The 18,389-nt window shown below is 49.9% G+C and overlaps 1 protein-coding gene across 1 annotated transcript; it reads left to right on the forward strand.

Annotated features, from left to right (window-relative positions):
* Positions 1-258: 258 nt before the first annotated feature.
* Positions 259-18,389, forward strand: LOC122373502 (perlucin-like). Its single transcript, XM_043351628.1, has 3 exons — positions 259-487; positions 16,540-16,638; positions 17,245-18,389. The coding sequence occupies exons 1-3, from the start codon at positions 287-289 to the stop codon at positions 17,692-17,694; spliced, it is 750 nt and encodes a 249-aa protein (XP_043207563.1). The 5' UTR covers positions 259-286; the 3' UTR covers positions 17,695-18,389.

The raw sequence follows: 18,389 nt of genomic DNA on the forward strand, positions 1-18,389 counted from the left end.
GAAGACTGACAAACATAATGAAATGTCGAACAAACGCAAGGGGTGTCTAACCACCCCCCTCCCGGCCCGGCGCGGGATATGTAAGCATACCTACCATAGCTAGAGAGCACAATGCAGTGACCACCGCGGACGATTCGCCAGCCTACAGGTATATATGTAAGTACCTGATAAGTATGTACAGTAACAACCAGCCGCGGCAGCATGGGAATGTCGGCGTGCGACTGCTCGGGCCAGCGTCACTGCCCGGCGACGGGAGCCGCGGCGCGGCGGGACGTCGCATTCCGCCATGACGCCCCGTGTCGGCCGGGCGGGTCTGGGCACGGTCGCCGCTCTCTGCGCGCTGCTGCCGCTGGCCTCTGTCGTCTCGGCCGCCCGTGGGGTGTTGGGGATGCCGTCCGCTGACAGAACACACCTCCTGCGACAGCGGTACTACCCGTCCTACCACGTCCGTCTCTACAGTGACACCACGACTCCACGACGGTACCAGGTAAATAATCCGAAATGCTTAAGACGAGGTGTTAGTATTACTAATGTTTGTTGTCGGACTTTCATTCCCATCTTGAGGTGAAATGTTAGTTTCACAACGTTTCAACCAGTTACTTTTCCGGCCGGCGTCAGGTGTTCTTTGCCCTTAGAAAGACCCAAAGAATTAGAAGGACTCCACAACATCCAGGTTCTTGTAAAAGCCAAAGAACACCTGACGACGGCCGGAAAAGTACTCTGGTCGAAACGATGTGAAACTAACATCTCACCTCAAGAGGGGACGGAGTCCGACAACCAACACCAGCAACAGGTAAATAATCGCCCGCCCTCTCTATCGTCGGCGGTCAGGATAAAACTGTTCACATTTTTGATCGCATGACTTTGTCACTTTGGTCTGGGTCTAAACTGGACTGACTCTCTGGCCGAGGTCATGTGATGACCGTGGAAATGTGATGGAATGACCCGTACCTGATGACCGATGTACCTATGTTATACGCGGTGACCATTTTAGCAGGCGAGTGGCCTGTCCCATCGATAAGTTTTCGTCCTAACAGGAAGACGTCAGCCACCCCAGGCCCAGTGATCCCGAAGGTGATCAACTCGGCCCTAATGGCTCCCGCGACTCGTTGGGATGGGCCCAAAGGGCTCACTCTGTGTTTTTTTTTTTGCAGAAAATCAAAAGCGTCCACAAATTTTTTGACTTGCCGTCTTCACTACCTTTCCGGACATCAATTTTGCGCATCTCCTAGTAGGGTAAGGTGCCTAATTAGCGACCCACTTAATTTGAACCGTCATTGCTCACGCTCTGTAGGTGCCACTGTGTTACTGGCTTGATTTTCGGAGAGATCGTTCATTTTTCTATTAAAATATAGTCATTTTCTGCCCCAATATTCACTAACTTAATTGTAGTGAGCATTTTGGCAAACCATTGCAAAAAACGCTAATAGGGAACTCTTCCCGATTAGCGACCGGGGAGGGTCGCTAATAAGTCTATGGGTTTCCCCATGTTAAAAATGGCAAAAAATGCGACGCCTGTAAAGATGAAATATGATCTCAAAAAAGGTAGCCTATACGCAAAGCACTCAATTACTCGAACAGGAACGTTCATCCAACACATTTACGTAAGTAAAAACTGATCACGTGATGCACCGAAGGCGAAAAGAAGGCGGAAACCCAAATTTTGCGGGCTATCTTGTATGATATTCGAGGTCCGCGCTGAATTCGGCACCCTTGCAGTCGGTGACGACATTTGGCATCCCCTGCCACACATTGCAAGCTTCACCAACACCTCATTTTTATTTCTCTCTTTTCCCCTTTCTTTCTCTTCTTGAGCTATTTGCGACCATGTCAGGCGCAAATAGGAAATATCAGTTGCGACACATTTTTAACCGCCATGCTATGCACAGTTGAGCGATCCACTATGGGAAAACGGCAATCAATTAAAAAAGGAATGTCGATTAAGAATAAAGAAGGTGCATCATCCTAATGTGCATCGCTTTTCGTCAGAGAGGGCCCAAATACACACGTTTTGGATAAGAAACTCGTTATTTTTATTTAAACTCACCTGAAATGTCCCACCAGAAACATCGACTACCGGAAAATAATTTAATTTGATAACCAAAGTATGGCTGACCTTTTGACGATGTTTTTACCCCGTTTTCTCCTGCCAGTTTTTCTGTAGGGAGGTAGGTCGCAAATCGGAAAGGGTCGCTAATTAGGCACCTTACCCTAATTGGGAATTGGTCATCCCTGGTCATGACATATAGGTACCGGGTGACCCAGGAAAAAAACGTTTCTAATTTTGAAAGCCTATCCAAAATTTCCGAAATTTCCGATTCGATCCGAAATTTAGGGGAGAGGCGGGAGAATTGTGTAGGTAGAGTGGGCAGGTAACACAATTAATGAGAGCATTATTAATAGCCCGAAATAAACGATTTGAAATACCACTATCAAAAGGCGACGTAAAGTCATGGCTTCTTTATAAGTCGTAACGTCACAAAGTAACAAGTTTTTCGTGGTATTTATGCATGTAAATATCAAGTAAATTAGCAAGTTTTCAGTACATTAGCAAATAGCAAGTAACAGATGTTACAGCTAGCTGGCAGGTATTTTGGCAAGTTCAACAAGATTTTTTAGCGAATTTTTCGTGGTATTTAGCCTTTAGGCATGTGAATACCAAGCAAATTAGCAAGATTTTAGTACATTAGCAAGTTTTCAGTATATTAGCAAGTAACAGGTGATATGGCAAGCTGGCAGGTATTTTGGCACGTTCAACAAGTTTTTTTTTTCGCGAATATCTAAGCTTCTAGACGTCCGATCAACACGGGGGAACACCAATCGGTCCAAAAAATTCCTTAACCCTATTCCTGGCGGGGGGGGGCTCAGGAGCCCCCCTGAGGTTTTTAGGTTATTTCTCCCAAACGCTTTGAGCTAGGAAGCTCAAATTTTCTGACTTTTTCTAAAAGGCTTTTACGCAACATTGCTGAAAATTTTGAGTTGATCTGACCTCAGGTCAGGTCACCAGAGGCGGTTTGGTGACCCTACCTCAGAAAAGTTTGCAATCACGCCAGAGCTAGAGTTTTTTACCGATCAATTTCTTCTCTTCAGGCTTTAGTTAGGGTACCAGTATGTGCAATTTGTATATCTCAGACTTTTAATATCTGTGACCTGAGGTCAGGCCAGACTCGTGACCTTTACATTGCAAGCCTATGGGAAAATATTGAAACGCCTTCTGCTTCGTGTAAACGAGTCAAAACCACCCAATTCTTTCAGTATTATGGAAGATTATCTCATCGGTGATGATCCTGGTGCCGCTGATTGACAGGGGCACCGGCAAAGGTCATCTGAGGTCATGTGACGTTATAAATCGTTTTTCTGTCAATAAATCACGACATTAGCACGTGCTCGGCGATCGGTGGTACGAGTAACCATCATATACCAATTTTCTTTTGGCGCGACTCGGTCTCGACTCCTTTCACGCCCTCTGTCGATCAGCGTCCTGCATGGGGTCAGTGCCGTGATTTCTTGCTGAAAGACGAGACGGACTGATGAAAGGAGGAGACAATGGGTTTGGAGGGAAGATAATGTAATAGTGGGGGAGTGGGGAGGAGGTGGGGAAAGATGGTCCCTCTGTGATGGTTTGTCAGCAAAGGGAAGGGTGCAGTTCGTGGGGCGCCGCCGCCTGTAGTCACTTCCACGTCAGTGCAATGTCTGGCCGGCCGCTAGGTGTCACTGGGTGTTTCATATGAGTCATGGGTTCACACAATGCCGCCGCCGAGTACGTACGGGCGTTTGCGGCGCCGATGTGTGTATGGCTGTGGGCCTCGCCGTTCTAATGAATCTTACAGTCTCATCCGATCCAGTAAGGTGCCATTAGCACGTGCTCGGCGATCGGTGGTACGAGTAACCATCATATACCAATTTTCTTTTGGCGCGACTCGGTCTCGACTCCTTTCACGCCCTCTGTCGATCAGCGTCCTGCATGGGGTCAGTGCCGTGATTTCTTGCTGAAAGACGCCAAAGAAATTGCCAAATGTATGGGAAAATTAGGCCGTAGAGGTCGCGATCGCCATTCGCCGGGACACCACGCAGGTACATACCCGGCCGGGGTGAGCGGCGGGTACCTCGGCTGACCGCGGAGGCCGGCGGAGGGAGGTAGGCGGGGAAAGACTACCTCGGCCACCGACACTACCGAGGAGCGCGCGGCGGGCGCACGAAGTGCGGTGGCACTGACAGTGGGCAGTTTCAGGCCACGGGGAGGAGGGGGCTGGCAGGAGGTGGAGGGGATGGTGCCGAAATTAAGGAAACCGACCGTTCCGGTGGGGAGGCAGCGACGTCGAGGGGTGAGGGATAATAACGTCCGAGACCGCTTGTGGCCGCGCAGTGATGCGATGGCGGAGCTAGAGGAGCACTCGGAGCTGCCGGCGGTGTCTTTGCTTGCCCAGTCGGTGGTGTCCGGGCTGCTGCTGCAGCTTCGAGCGTGGCGGCCGCGAGACGGCTGTCGGGAACGCTGTGACGAGCCGAGTAGACCCAGCTCGGGGAGCGGTATCGCGCGTGGTGCAGATGGGGCAGGCACGGGCGAGGCAGACTGTTGACACGCCACACGGCGGCGGCCGGTCGGTGCATCATCGTTCGTTCTGCGCGGGCCGGTGCGGGCGCCGCGGCGGCTCTGAAGGTTAGTCGGTAATCCTGTTTCGGCGTGGAGAGAAGGAATGGCGGCTGATTCCACCGCCGCTGCCGCAGCGGCACGGGGACCTGTAAGTCGCCCCTGACGTTAGTCGAATGAATAGGTGACTCATCGGGTAGTTGGTGCTGGGGGGAGGCTAGCCCAGTTCTGCGGTCCACTTAGTCCAGCAGAACCCCCGGCGGCAACCGGCTGGTGGGCTCGAGAAAGTGGACCGTTTGACGATCTGGTGAGTGTGGGCTCCAGCAGGTTAGTAAGGGAGACGTGACAGACAGCGGATAGGTATGGTATGGTCAGCGGACCGGTGACAGTGGGCGCTGCTCCATATCCAGCCAGCGTGCCGCGGAATGGGTACGGTCAGAGGACCGGTGAGTGCCAGACCCAGCGGGCAGAGGAGGGCGCTTCCAGTCAGCGGGCCGTGGAAGTGGGACGGTCAGTGGACCGGTGAGTGTCACTGCCAGCGGGCAGAGGAGTTCGCTTCCAGCCAGCGGGCCAGGAAGTGGGACGGTCAGCGGACCGTTTTTGAGATCTGTAGTTTTTGAGATCTGAAGGGGGGGGGGGCCGAATCGGCCCCCCCCGCCAGTTTCTTGTCCCGGCGGAGCCCGCCAGGAATAGGGTTAATCATTTTATGGCCAACGGGACGCGGAGCGAGCCATATCTTGCAGACCACTATCAGAGGTCGATAAAATGCTTGGAGTTGCTCCAACGAACATCTTAGTCCCACCACTGTCTCCAACTTAGCCCTCGCCTGGCGGGGGGGGAGCAGCCTCCCTAAGTTTTTTTTCGCGAATAGCGTAAAAGTTGGTGTCGCGTAGCGCCGCAAAATTTGGCACAACGTCTGGGAATGAGCCTTTTGCTACCTATCCTGAAAATTCACTGCCATCCGCCGCGTCGGCACACCGGTATCTCCTCACCTTCTCCCCACGCGGCCTTGACTCCCCAACTCACACCATCACACTACTGCATACGGTGACCGGTCGCACGGTGGATCTGAATGCCAACGTTTGCGCGCCAAAGTCTGAAACAACTAACGATTATCATAAGCTTTGAGATGTTGAAATTTAACATTTTAAAGCTTCTAATTCAAAAGTTTATATCTGTGCTTTAACGCACTTGTCCTTATTGATTGAGAAAAGAGCGGACTTTTTATCGTATTACCTAATGCGAAGTAACGCAATCGAAGTGTGATTTCGGTCCACTGTGCGTTTTCAGGCGCGCTCGATAAAACGCCCAGGCCTGGAGAAAGTTGGAAGGGTGATTTTCTGATCCTCCTTACCACAAAATGACCCTAAGCGAAGAAATGCCCGCAGGGCGCTGCCAACGCGTGCCAGCGGCCCTGCTAGTAAGGGCGAAAATCAATGTATGTGTATGCGGAGCACACCCTTAGCGCTACGATGGCTCCTTGGAGACACCTGGAGAAACCTGTCCCGGCAGAAGGGTCAGGTCCCTCGCAGACGGCGCGGCACGGCGAGAGCTCAGCGGGTGGCCTAGCCGGAAAGAGGATAAAAATAGCCGACTGGCCCGACCCAGCGAGGAGTGACCGAAGGGTGACCAGGAGTGAATGAGGGAACATACACGCGGTACTTACCGAGCAGCCGATAACAGCACCGGACGATTAGAAAGTCACACTATATATGTAGTGGTCTATTATATATTTTTTAATTTTCAAAATTCGGAATATCCGAGATAGCAATTTGATAGCCACGTTTATTTCTAGTCCACTCATGCAAAGAAATTAGATCTAGCTTACAAACGGAGCTCTTGAAAGCGATTGCCGTAGATAAATGTTTTGCATAAAAATCGGCCGACATGACGTCACTCTGGTCATTTTCGGCCGACCTATGGTAGCTAGAAACTTGAAATTTGGACACAAAGTGTCAAATTCATACCGCTGAATGTACTGAAAGTTTCGTGGCGATACGTTAAACGGTCTTAGGAAATATTGCCGAAATACGAAAGGGCTCTGTAGAGCCCCTTCCCAAATCATGCGCGAGTTTAACGAAACAGATATTGTGAAGATAAGTTCCAATATTTCAAATAATTACCTAGACGTAGACACGACAAATAATTAGAGATAATGTCGGCCAAATACCCAATTTTTATGTGTCCCAATTCAGCCTCGTGTCGTCCTTTTTATCCTGCGTGTGTCCCTATATATTCTCCCTAAAATGAGTGTTTTTGTTTCTGTCCACGTATAACCACAATCCACACCACTAGACAGGCTCGGTTTTTATGATGGCATGATGCGGAGAAATGGCCTGCCTTTTACTGGTGCTCAGCACAAAACAGATTGGCTACAACACTTTTCAATAACTACCTCAATAAGTACGGCCTGAGAAATAGGTCCCAATTCTCCCGCCTCTTCTCTAATCGCTGGCGCGACTGGGCGCTGTTGAAAGACAAATATTGGCCCTGTAATTAAGGCTGGTACGCATAGTGGAAACTTTAACCGTCTGAACGAAATTATGCACAGAAACTCGTGCCAAAGTGTCATAGTATCGACAAGAATTCCGACCCGGCCCGATAAATCCGACAAAAAAAAAATGCCCTGTAGATCTCTCCAAATATACCTGTATAGTGTGTGTGTATACCATAAATATACCTACGAGTATATGTATGTATGTAGGGAAAAGTGGGGTAAGGCGGTCAGGGTAGGTAAGACGGGCACCCCTTCTGCAGACCACACCAATAGCGCTACGAGCGACAAAAATTAGGACCAGAATTGCCTTTCCCACTACATACCACCATTGAAGTCTGGTGAATTTGTGATCAGTCGATAATCTTTTATGACGGAGCGAGCGAAGCGAGCGTAGTCTTTCCTTAGATTAACGGAATTTTCTGAGTATGAGTGGCCGGCCGTGCGGACGCTTTTGCGAGGCTTATATCTCAGCAACCACTTGACCGATTTACACGGGGTAATTTTTGTAGGGTAGCTTCATTCCTTCTACCAAGTATTGGACTATTCCCGATGCATGTGGGCGACCCCTTATGCACGTGCCACGCGCAAAACGAAGAGGTGTCAGTTTTGTAATTGTTGCAATATCTCGGTAACTACTTGACCGATTGCGCTGAAAGTTGGCATGTAGGTAGGCACCTACTAGACACTGCATATCCATGTGCCAGAGTTGGGGTGCTGCTACACGTGCGCACGTGCAGGGGTCGTTTCCAGATCTCGAGAACGGCTGGACCGATGGCGCTCAAATTTGGTACACGGTTAGGGACCAGTTAGTAGGGTCGGGTGCCGTGCACAAGTCAGTTGGGACCCATTCTGCACGTGCGCACGTGCAGGGTGCCGCTTCCAGATCTCGAGAGCGGCTAGGCCGATTGTGCTCAAATTTGGCACATCGCTAGAGACCGGTTAGTAGGGTGCCGTGCACTAGTCAGTTGGAGGTACCCCCTCGAAATTTCGCACGTGCAAGGCTCACCCTGTCGCTCGCTCCGTTAGTCGCCCCAAAAGGCGCTATACTGGTTTTGATTTCTTTAAAACACTCATTTCCAGTGGCGTATCCAGGATCTTGAAAAGGGGGAGGCCAAACCTGCTCAAGGGGCCCCACCCCTGCCTTAGGGGCCCCAGTAGTAGCGTACTTAACTCACGCCCAGGTGCGGTTCTTTGCCACTTTCGCCGTGTGAGAGAGCCTTTTTAGGCACACTCGGCAATCTAAAAAAGAATGTTAAAACGTGAAAAAGTCATCGATATCGATAGCTCTGTAGCGTACAATTTATTTCAGCAGTAGGCATAGTTTTTTTTTTGCTTTGGTCGTCGCTAGGGTAACTGAAGATTATCAAAAGCAAAATGTTTTTGTCAATTTTTTTTAAAGATTGAAACATTTTTCAAAGGGCAGCTTCAATCTCTTCTTGCGCTGGTTGGGGGTTGATACCCTTAACTTTAGAAGGGCCCGACTCGGGTTGAGCTCTGATCTAGACTCTGATGGCTCTATGTCGCCCACATTGGCCTCACTCCGACCTCTGAAGGCTCATTCTGGCCTCTGAAAGCCCCACACCGGCAACAGAGTGAACCACGCTGGCCTCCGGGCCTCACAATGGCCTAAGGAGACCCATGCTATGGCTGACCTCACAGGCCCCCCCGCTGGCTCTTGGAAGCCTTTGAGTCAGTCTCCGATGTCCCTATGCCGCTCTCGAACCCACGCCGGTCTCTAGAAGCCCATGATGCCCCCTGAGGGTCCCACGCCCGCCTAAGGGCCACTCCTACCTCAGGGCCTCAGGGGGCCCAAACATGCATGAGGTCTGAAGAGTGACTGCCGAGGCCCTCGAGGTGGCCTTTAATGGCCCGACGCCAGCCTATGAAGGCCCGCGCTGGCTTCTGAGGGCCCAGCACCAGCCTCTGAAGTTTGAAGTCAGATGACAGATGACCCCACGCTGGCCTCAGAGGGCCCACTCTGGCCTAAAAGGGCTCCAAATTGTCTTCAGAGGGCCCCAAGCTTGTCTCTGTGGCCAATGGGCCTCAATCTGACCTAAGAAGGCCCCATGTCTCTGGGCTTAAAAGACCCAATGCTGGACATAGACGGCCCCACGCTGGACATAGAGGGTCCCACACTGGCCTTAGAAGGCCTCACAATGGCCTTAGAGGGTCCCACGCTGGCCTTAGAGGGCTGAACGCTGGCTCTTAAGGGCTCTATGCCAGCGTCAAAGGGTCCAACGCTCAAGTCTAAGCATCCTTATGCGGTGCGAGCGACTTTAGCGAGTGTCATTTGAGCGAACGTCATTTGAGCGAACCATTTTCAGCGAATGGCAATTCAGCGATTATCAAGTTCATCGATTATCAAATATAGCGATTATCAATTTTAGCGAAAGCTATGTTTCAGCGACATCTATTTCGTCGACTACAATTTGAGCGACTGTCAGTTCAGCGAAACATTTCATCGTCCTGTAACGGTGGATTTTTTTCTTTTGCGAGCGTATCCGTACGAATGTTTCCAGAATTTCTCATGGTTATCCGGAACGGGATGGCGGATGTCGCGCGTTTGAAAGGTCAGCCATTGAGCTCCAAATTTAATGCTACATTTGTCAAAATTTCCAACGGTTCAATTTCACCCCCTCCCTACGCCACCCTGCTCTTTGTCAATAATGGTGACCAAACGTTTGTTCAGAGATCAATATTGCTTTTGCTTTTTTCGCGAAATTGCCCCGCTTGAATTTGGATCAGTTCCCCATGTTGTAAAATTTGTTCTTACCCCAAGCACCATACGAATGTCCAGATATTTGGGTGAGGTCCCTGAAACATAGACTGGATTCCCCTGTGCCATCTCTCTAGTTTATGATTGGTCCTTGGCATTCCTTCCGTCGCCCTATCTCTTACGTTCCACATTTTCAATTCAAATTTTGCCCGCCTCCTTTCCCTCCCATGCACCCCTTGTTGGTCGCCCGATGTACATATGTGTCTTTAAAATTCAAATGATGCGTAAAGAGGTGCAACAATTTCCGAAAAGTAGCAAATGACTGACTTTCGTCGCGTTCTGTCATTCGCTGTAACTGCATCGCTCAATTGGTCTCCCACTGACCACCATATATTCGCTCAATCTGGTTTCGCTGATTCTGGTCCTCGCTAAAGTTGATAATCGCTGTGATTGAATTCGCCGACTTGACAATCGCTGAAAAAGCCAATCGCTTAAATTGATAATCGCTGAAAATGTTTCGCTTAAATGTCGTTGGCTGAAATGACGTTCGCTCAGGTGTCGCAGAACCATCCTTATGGCCGCCAAAGCGACCTCTGAGGGCTCCACGCTAGCCTCTGGGGGCTCGGCCATGGCCTCTGAGGGCCCTACGCTGGCTTATGAGGGCCATCAAATGGCATTTTAAGATAGTTTGACGCAGTTTGACTTTATTTATGCTTGGGCCAGTACTTCGGATGAGGCCCTAAAGGTCGTTTCTCCTGGGACACTCAAGCATGCACGTACCCAGGATTTCGCCCAGGAAGGGGCCACCTGCTCTCGAAGGGGCCCACGGGTCACCCGGGGCCACTGTCAACCCAGCCAGGGGCGTATCCAGAACCTTTCGATGAGGGGATTGGGCACAATGGGTCCGGTCCCCCTTGCAGACGGGCCCCTCTGTCTGTCTGTCCGTCTGTCTGTCTGTCTGTCTGTCTGTCTAAGCCCTGAGAAAATGTGGAAAATTGGCAGGTAATTTTTTTTTTGCATGAGAAGTGTCACAGATAACAGTAGTACTGATAACAGTAGTACTACTGTTATCTGTGGAAGTGTGCATAAAATGTACGGTATTTTATGAGGAAGTGAAGCGAGCGAGCGCCTCAGAGTCACCTGTGTTGGTCCTTCAGAGGTGTCGGTGAAAGGCCGTCAGATGCGCTGGTGTGGGGTCCTCACAGGCGCCGTTGTGGGGGCCTTGGGGCTTAACCCGGCAGTTGCTGGGGTATTTCGCCACCCACCGTTTGCTGGGGGGGGGGGGGGGGCGTTAAACGCCCCCAGCCGATAACTCGAGAACCAATAGGCGCAGCGAAACGCACGAGGCGGCAACCGAAAGAGCGCGACGAGACGCTTCAGATGAGTACTTTAAAGTTGAATTTTGAGGTCACAGGTCGGGTCAAGGTCAGGTCAAACACCTGAAATCGGGCTTTCAGTAGCATGGACTTCAGGACTTCGCGATGGGCGCCTTTCGCCATAAACTCTGTCAAAACGGTGCACAATCCATCTTATAAGGCCTACAAGAGTATCAGCTTCATATAGGGGTCAGCCAAGCATAGGTCAGGGTCAAGGTCAGGTCAACCGGGTAGGCACATATCCCCGAAAATCAAAACTGATATTCGCAGCCTGTGACACATGTTTTATAGGTAATTTGGGGCGTAGAACACGATGGTGACATTCATTTTATCATATGTGTACGTGTTTGGCTTAAAAACTTCAATTTAAGAAATTCATGTATCATGGTCGTGAAGTAGTCACGAAAAATTGCCAAGATTCAGTTCAAGATTTTGGAAAATGCGGAACGATAATCAATAATCGAAGATAGCCATTTGATTGATCATGGTATTGGCAGTCTAATGGCATTTACGGCATGTCTGTATGTCTATTCTGTGATTTTATATGATTTTTTGAACATATGCCGTTTTTGGTCGAAAACTCAGAAATCATGACGTCACTAAAACCTCGATATCTCAAAAAATTTCCGACCGATTTTTTTGAAACTTTGTCACAATAAACTTCAATCAATTCCCTACAGGTACCCAAAATTTGGCGCGCCTGCGGCGCGCCGTTTTTATGCTATGGCCCGGCGAAAAAGTGGGGGCGTTTAACGCCCCCCCCCCAGCAACTCGCGGGTTAAAGAACTGGTGGGGGCCATCATAGGCGTGTGTAGGGCCCTGAAAGTTACTGTGGCCCTTCATAGGCCGGCAAGGGACCCTCAGAGGCCGGTAAGAGGCCCTGAGAGTCGCGGGTAAGTGACCGTCAGATGCGCTGGCATAGGGCCCTCGGAGGCGCCGGTGTGCGGGCTCTCAGAGCCACGGAAGTAGGCCCTTAGGAGGTACTGGTGTGGGACCCTTAGAGGTGGCAGTGAAGGCCCTCGCAGGCCCAGTTGTGCTGGCCCTCAGAAACACGGTGTGGGCCGTGGGGCCATAGCAAACGGGTATGGGGCCCTTACAGCTGATCCCTCATTGGCCAACAAGGGTCCCTCAGAACCCGGCGTGGGGCCCTTCTGGAGACAAGTGTGGCTTCACAAGAGCCCATGGGGTGTTCTCACAAGCCCTGTGGTCTCCTTTCCAGTTGAAGCGTTGCCAGCGCGGGCCCTCTGCCGCCAATTGGAACCGCAGGGCCTCTCGGGCCCGAGTGGACCCTAAACCCTATAACAGACACGTGCCCCCTCGCCCCTGGCTATACCATTGAATCCAAGTGATCAGGGGCCATTCAGGTGATCAGGGGCCTCTCAGGTGACCAGGGGCCTTTCAATTGACCAGGGGCCCACCAGGTGACCAGGGGACCCTTTGATGACCAGGGGCCGGTTATACCAGGGGCGCCACGGGTAACTAAGGGCCTTCATGTGACTGCAGGGGCCCTTCATATAACCAGGTACTCCCCGGGTAAACATGGGCCCCTCAGGTGACCAGGGTTTCTTCAGGTCACTGTCCAGGGGCCACCCAAGGGGTCAGGGGCCCCTCAGGTAGCTAGGGGCCCCTTAGATAGCCAGGGGCCCCTCATATACCCAGAGGCCCCTCTGGTAACCAGGGGCCTCTCAGATAACCAGCGGCTCTCAGGCAATCACGGGCCCCTTAGGTAATCAGGGGCCACTCAGATAACCAAGGGTCCCTCAGGTAACCAGGGGCCCCTCAGATAGCCAGGGCCCTCAGGTAACCAGGAGTCCTTCAGATAACCAGGGGCCCCTCAGATAACCAGGGTCCCTCAGACAGCCAGGGCCCCTCAGACAACCAGGGGTCCCTTAGGTAACCAGGGGCCGCTTAGGTAACCAGGGGCCCTTCAGATAACCAGGGGCCCCTCAGGTGACTGGGGGACCCTCAGGTAACCAGGGGGTCCCTCAGGGCCCCCGTGGCCCCCCTTAGGTACGTCACTGCACTCAAGTGACCCAAACGGCCCACTTGCATGCTTGATGCCAAAGGGGGAGGCCATGGCCTCTTGGCCTCCCCCCTGGATACGCCACTGCTCATTTCATTCAAAACATCCATAATGTATTGTGCAAGCTTTTGTGTGCAGCACTATGGAGTTAAAAATTTCACTTGTGGTACACTCATATGCCACCAGTGCTCATTTACCGCGGATTTGCTTTGTCTGCATCAAATTGTCCACAGAGAAAAATCGTGCTGAAATTCTGACCTTGAGTTAGACGGGCAACTATGAATCCAATGGGTCTGTAATGGTGAAAATATTTTTGTTGCTGCAGGAAAAAAAGAAGCATTTCTAATAAGAATATGTTCGATTGCGATACTCACAGACATGTTAACCCGCGAGTTGCTGGGGGGGGGGGGGGCGTTAAACGCCCCCACTTTTTCGCCGGGCTATAGCATAAAAACGGCGCTCCGCAGGCGCGCCAAATTTTGGGTACCTGTAGGGAATTGATTGAAGTCTATTGTGACAAAATTTCAAAAAAAAAATCGGTCGGAAAAATTTTTGAGATATCGAGGTTTTAGTGACGCCATGATTTCTGAGTTTTCGACCAGAAATGGCATATGTTCAAAAAATCATATAAAATCACAGAATAGACATATAGACATGCCGTAAACGGCATTAGACTGCCAATACCATGAACAATCAAATGGCTATCTTCGATTATTGATTATCGTTTCGCATTTGCCAAAATCTTGATCTGAATCTTGGCAATTTCTCGTGACTACTTCACGACCATGATAGGTAGGGTAGACCGGGGCAAGTCGCCCCGCCGAGGTAAAACGCCTCACCGATGTTTCTCGGAACTGACAAGGTTCTGGGGAAACATCCTCTCTTCTATAAAACGTGCACTATATGATCATTATATGAGCAGACTGGGAACAAATTGTGATGACTCTTTAGGGAGATATAGCCAAAAATTTGAGTGATTTTTATGTTTTGTAGTCAGATTATGCATCATGGCGTTCTTTTATGGTCCACATCAGGTTAACGACTTGTATGTATTTTGAACAGCTAGTGTTCAACGCTTATAATAATGGGTTGGTCCGTTTTAAATTATCTCTTGCTGGAGTGCAAGGCGTTGTTCTCTGACCGAACCACGTGATGGGGTAAAACGCCCCAGTAGGTCGCGGGGCAAAAAGCCCCATGGGGCGTTTTACCTCATGTGTTGTACCGAATACCCACTTCCTAATGCTCGGTAACTGGCGAACAGTAAGTTTCTATGCAATTTTATGTGCTTTTCTCAGCAAATTAATGGTGAAGGAAGTATTTTGTTAACATTTGCATTGCAATAATTTATTATTTGGCCTTATGAGGCAGGTGAAAAACCTGTACATACAATAGTGTCATAGCTGAACACCTGACAGGATGGAAGGTGCTAACTTCTTCAGTGCCGTGCCTCCCAAGGTCTAACGGGCCTCTCATATAAGATTTAGTCAACTAGCACGTTTAATCTTCGATCCAGAGTATGGGGCTTCTTGCCCCAGGCCGTGGGGCGTTTTGCCCTGGGGTTGGGGCAAAATGCCCCATTTGCAGTTGCTTCACAAATCACTTCCTAGCTGGGAGTTCGATCATAAGTGAATGAATTTGAGGGGTGGAATTCAAAGTAAAATGTCCAAAGAACGCATTGAGCACAAATTTGGCCTTCCAGGTGATGTGGGACAACAGTTATGTAGCAAAATAAATTATCTGGGGCGTCTTGCCCCAGGCAACGCCCTACATACATTTCTTAAATTGAACTTTTTGAGCCAAACACGTACACATATGATAAAATGAATGTCACCATCGTGTTCTACGCCCCAAATTACCCATAAAACATGTGTCACAGGCTGCGAATATCAGTTTTGATTTTCGGGGATATGTGCCTACCCGGTTGACCTGACCTTGACCCTGACCTATGCTTGACTAACCCCTACATGGGGCTGACACTCTTGTAGGCCTTATATGATGGATTGTGCACCGTTTTGACAGAGTTTATGACGAGAGGCGCTCATTGCGAAGTCCTGAAGTCCATGCTACTGAAAGCCCGATTTCAGGTGTTTGACCTGACCTTGACCCGACCTGTGACCTCAAAATTCAACTTTAAAGTACTCATCTGAAGCGTCTCGTCGCGTTCTTTCGTTTGCCGCCTCGTGCGTTTCGCTGCGCCTATTGGTTCTCGAATTATCGGCTGGGTGCGTTTAACGCCCCCCCCCCCCCCAGCAAACGGTGGGTGGCGAAATACCCCAGCAACTGCCGGGTTAAAGGGACCCTCCCACCTTCAAAAAAGTTAATGAATTGGCACGAAAGTGATGTCGCTCGGTTCAGAAAGAGCGAAAACGAATATCTACCAAATTTCATCGAAAAATATTCACCGGTTTTCAAGATATTAGACTTTTACTTTTGTTTACTTTTTGGGATCTCCGCTGTTCCTAGCGACTTTATTTGAAAGTGCGGCATTTGTTGCGCGCAAAGCCGCATATACCACCGCGTGCTACCAAACGCTTTAGTAAAAGATTTAAAAATCGTTAGATCTCCGCTGACGTCACAAATTCTAAGGGGGCATACCAATGCACTAGCCCCTTAGAATCCGAAAACTGCAAGTTTGAAATTCCATATCTCCGAATTAAAGCATTTGTCGATGTTGTGAGTGCCCAAACCGGTATTTGCAGGCCATGGCCACCAATTTGGCTATCTCAACTCAAAACTAATGTTAAGGTGGGAGTGTCCCTTTAACAATATTCCTTCGGCACAGTTTATTCTCGAATAATGAATGTGAAAAACGGTTCTACAATCTACATGGCTTCTGAACTAGGGCCTATATGCGAGCATACGCCTTCTGCACGAATCTCGTATACATACTGCCATTTCTGAAGCACTTGAGACCAACGAGCGACTGTATCAATGCAATGCGGCTAATCTCGGGCATTTGTTGCGAGATGTGCTGGTCGGTGAAAGAAGCTGGCCGTCTTGCCCTACCCATGTGACCGTCTTACCCCATGGGGTAGGGTAAGACGGGTTTTTGCAAGGTTTTGCAAAAATAGCTGCGGTTTATTTGTTGAATCAGGTCTAAGTCTCATCTTCTGGCAAATGGAAGTAAAATGTCTAAAAAAGGTTTTCACTCAGTTTCCCGTTTCTATATGATGTTTCTAACCGGCCGAAAAATGGCTCCAAGTTAAGGTGCCCGTCTTACCCCACTTTCCCCTATGCATGTATGTGTGTAGGTATACTGTATGGTTAAAACACATATGTGTATTATGTGCATTGACACTTCTAGTTCTATCCTATAACAACAACGTTGTGACATTGCAGCACTGCTATGGTAACCGTCGGGACATTGGCTGCCTGTGCTCCAAGGATTCACATTGTGTGGGCAGGTCCAAGTGCATCAACTTCCTGTGCGGAGGCGAGGTGAGCAGCCATAGTGCCTAGTGGGCAGAATATGAATTAGTGATTATCAGAGGCCAATAAACGTTCGATAACGGCCGAAAAAGAAATAATATCATGCGTAGTATTTGAGTCAAGTAGGTAGGTGAAGGTATGTATAAGTTATGTACACCCAGTCTTAAAAGTACCGCGCATCGGTGTGGTGAATCAACCAAGCCCGACTGCGGAAGGGCTGTTAAATTTGAGTGACCGAACCGTTGGACATCCTTACCTATACATCCCCCAGGTTGGGGGTGCTAAAACTGAGTGACCGAACCAATTGACATCCTCATCCATCCCCCAGGTCAAATGGTTCGGTCACCCTCAAATTTAGCAGCTCTACCTCAGTCGGGCTTGATGAATCCACCGCACCGACGCGCGACACTCTCGAGACTGACTACGTTCAGAAATGGGAAGAAATTCAATCGGTTCCCAGATGAATTTGTTAAAAAGTCATATCTGGTGTGCTATCCCATCACAAATGTGAATGAACCGTTTTGTACGAGGATAATCATTCTGACATGATTGGCATGTCATGGCATGGCATGACGTTCTGATCTGTATTTTAAGTGAACATCGCTGCCTTTTCAGGACCCGTACTGGCGGTACAACTGTCCGTCGGGCTTTATCGCGTGCGCGGGCCGGTGCTACGCGCGCCTGCACGTGCCGGTCGAGTACGGCCAGGCGGAGCTGGACTGCGCCGCCGTGGGCGCCATCCTGGCCGTGCCGCGCACCCGCGACCAGAACCTGTGTGTGGGCGGCCTGGCCGGCCTCGAGGGCGTCTGGCTGGGCATCACCGACCGCCAGGAGGAGGGCGTGTTCCAGGGCGCCGACGGCCGTCCGGTGACGGCCACAGAGGGCCAGACCTGGGCCACAGGCAACCCCGACAACAACGGCGGCAACGAACACTGCGTGGAGATCAGAAACCAGCCGCCCAACTTCCAGTTCGCAGAATGGAACGACTGGGTGTGCACGGGGGTTGTCAATTATCCTATGTGCCAGCTGCCAAACGTCAAATATAAACATAGACCTCAAACATAAGGCTGGCCCAAGTCGTCTGTCGTACTGAAGAGTACCTACACCTGCTGTTTCATTGTTTCACATGGACTCTTGGCATACATTACCACCCGACATGATCCTTTGTTATAAATTCACTGGTGACCTTTCCTTTCTTGTTCTTATGTACGCTCTGGGACCTGTGTCATGGACTCATGCAATTTCTAAATGCTAATAGTTCGATACGGAATTGGTTTGACCGTTTTTTTTTTTCTAAAACGCAATCGTTTTGTACCTATGCATGAACATATTGTGATAGCGGCATAGCGCGCACAAGCGCTCATTGCTCAAGTTTGGCAGTACTATCTTGCCTGGAGACTGGAGCCATGCGATGCGACTGGGAAGGTCCCTCACAAGTTTTAAATATAGCTGATTGTAAACTCTATGAAATAGGAGCCTATTTGACACATTAGATCACGCAGCACACACCTTAATTATTTAAACCAACGCATGGAAATGGAACACTTTGTCGTGTGTCATGCCAAGCGAATCCTTAAGAATAGGCGACCCCAGCTGTGATCCTTCACCAATCGATACTCTTCGACGAAGTGCGTATCGGCGTTTCTTAGCCCTACTAGAGTTGTGCAAATGAGACCTTTTTGACTTGTTATGCTCTAACTTTTACGTGACGAAGTGTATGATTGGGTCGCGCCTGTTCACGGTAGCAAATAAAGTACTAA

This window comes from Amphibalanus amphitrite, unplaced genomic scaffold (genome assembly GCF_019059575.1).
Source record: "Amphibalanus amphitrite isolate SeventyFive unplaced genomic scaffold, NRLGWU_Aamphi_draft 001506F_arrow, whole genome shotgun sequence".
NCBI lineage: Eukaryota > Metazoa > Arthropoda > Thecostraca > Balanomorpha > Balanidae > Amphibalanus > Amphibalanus amphitrite.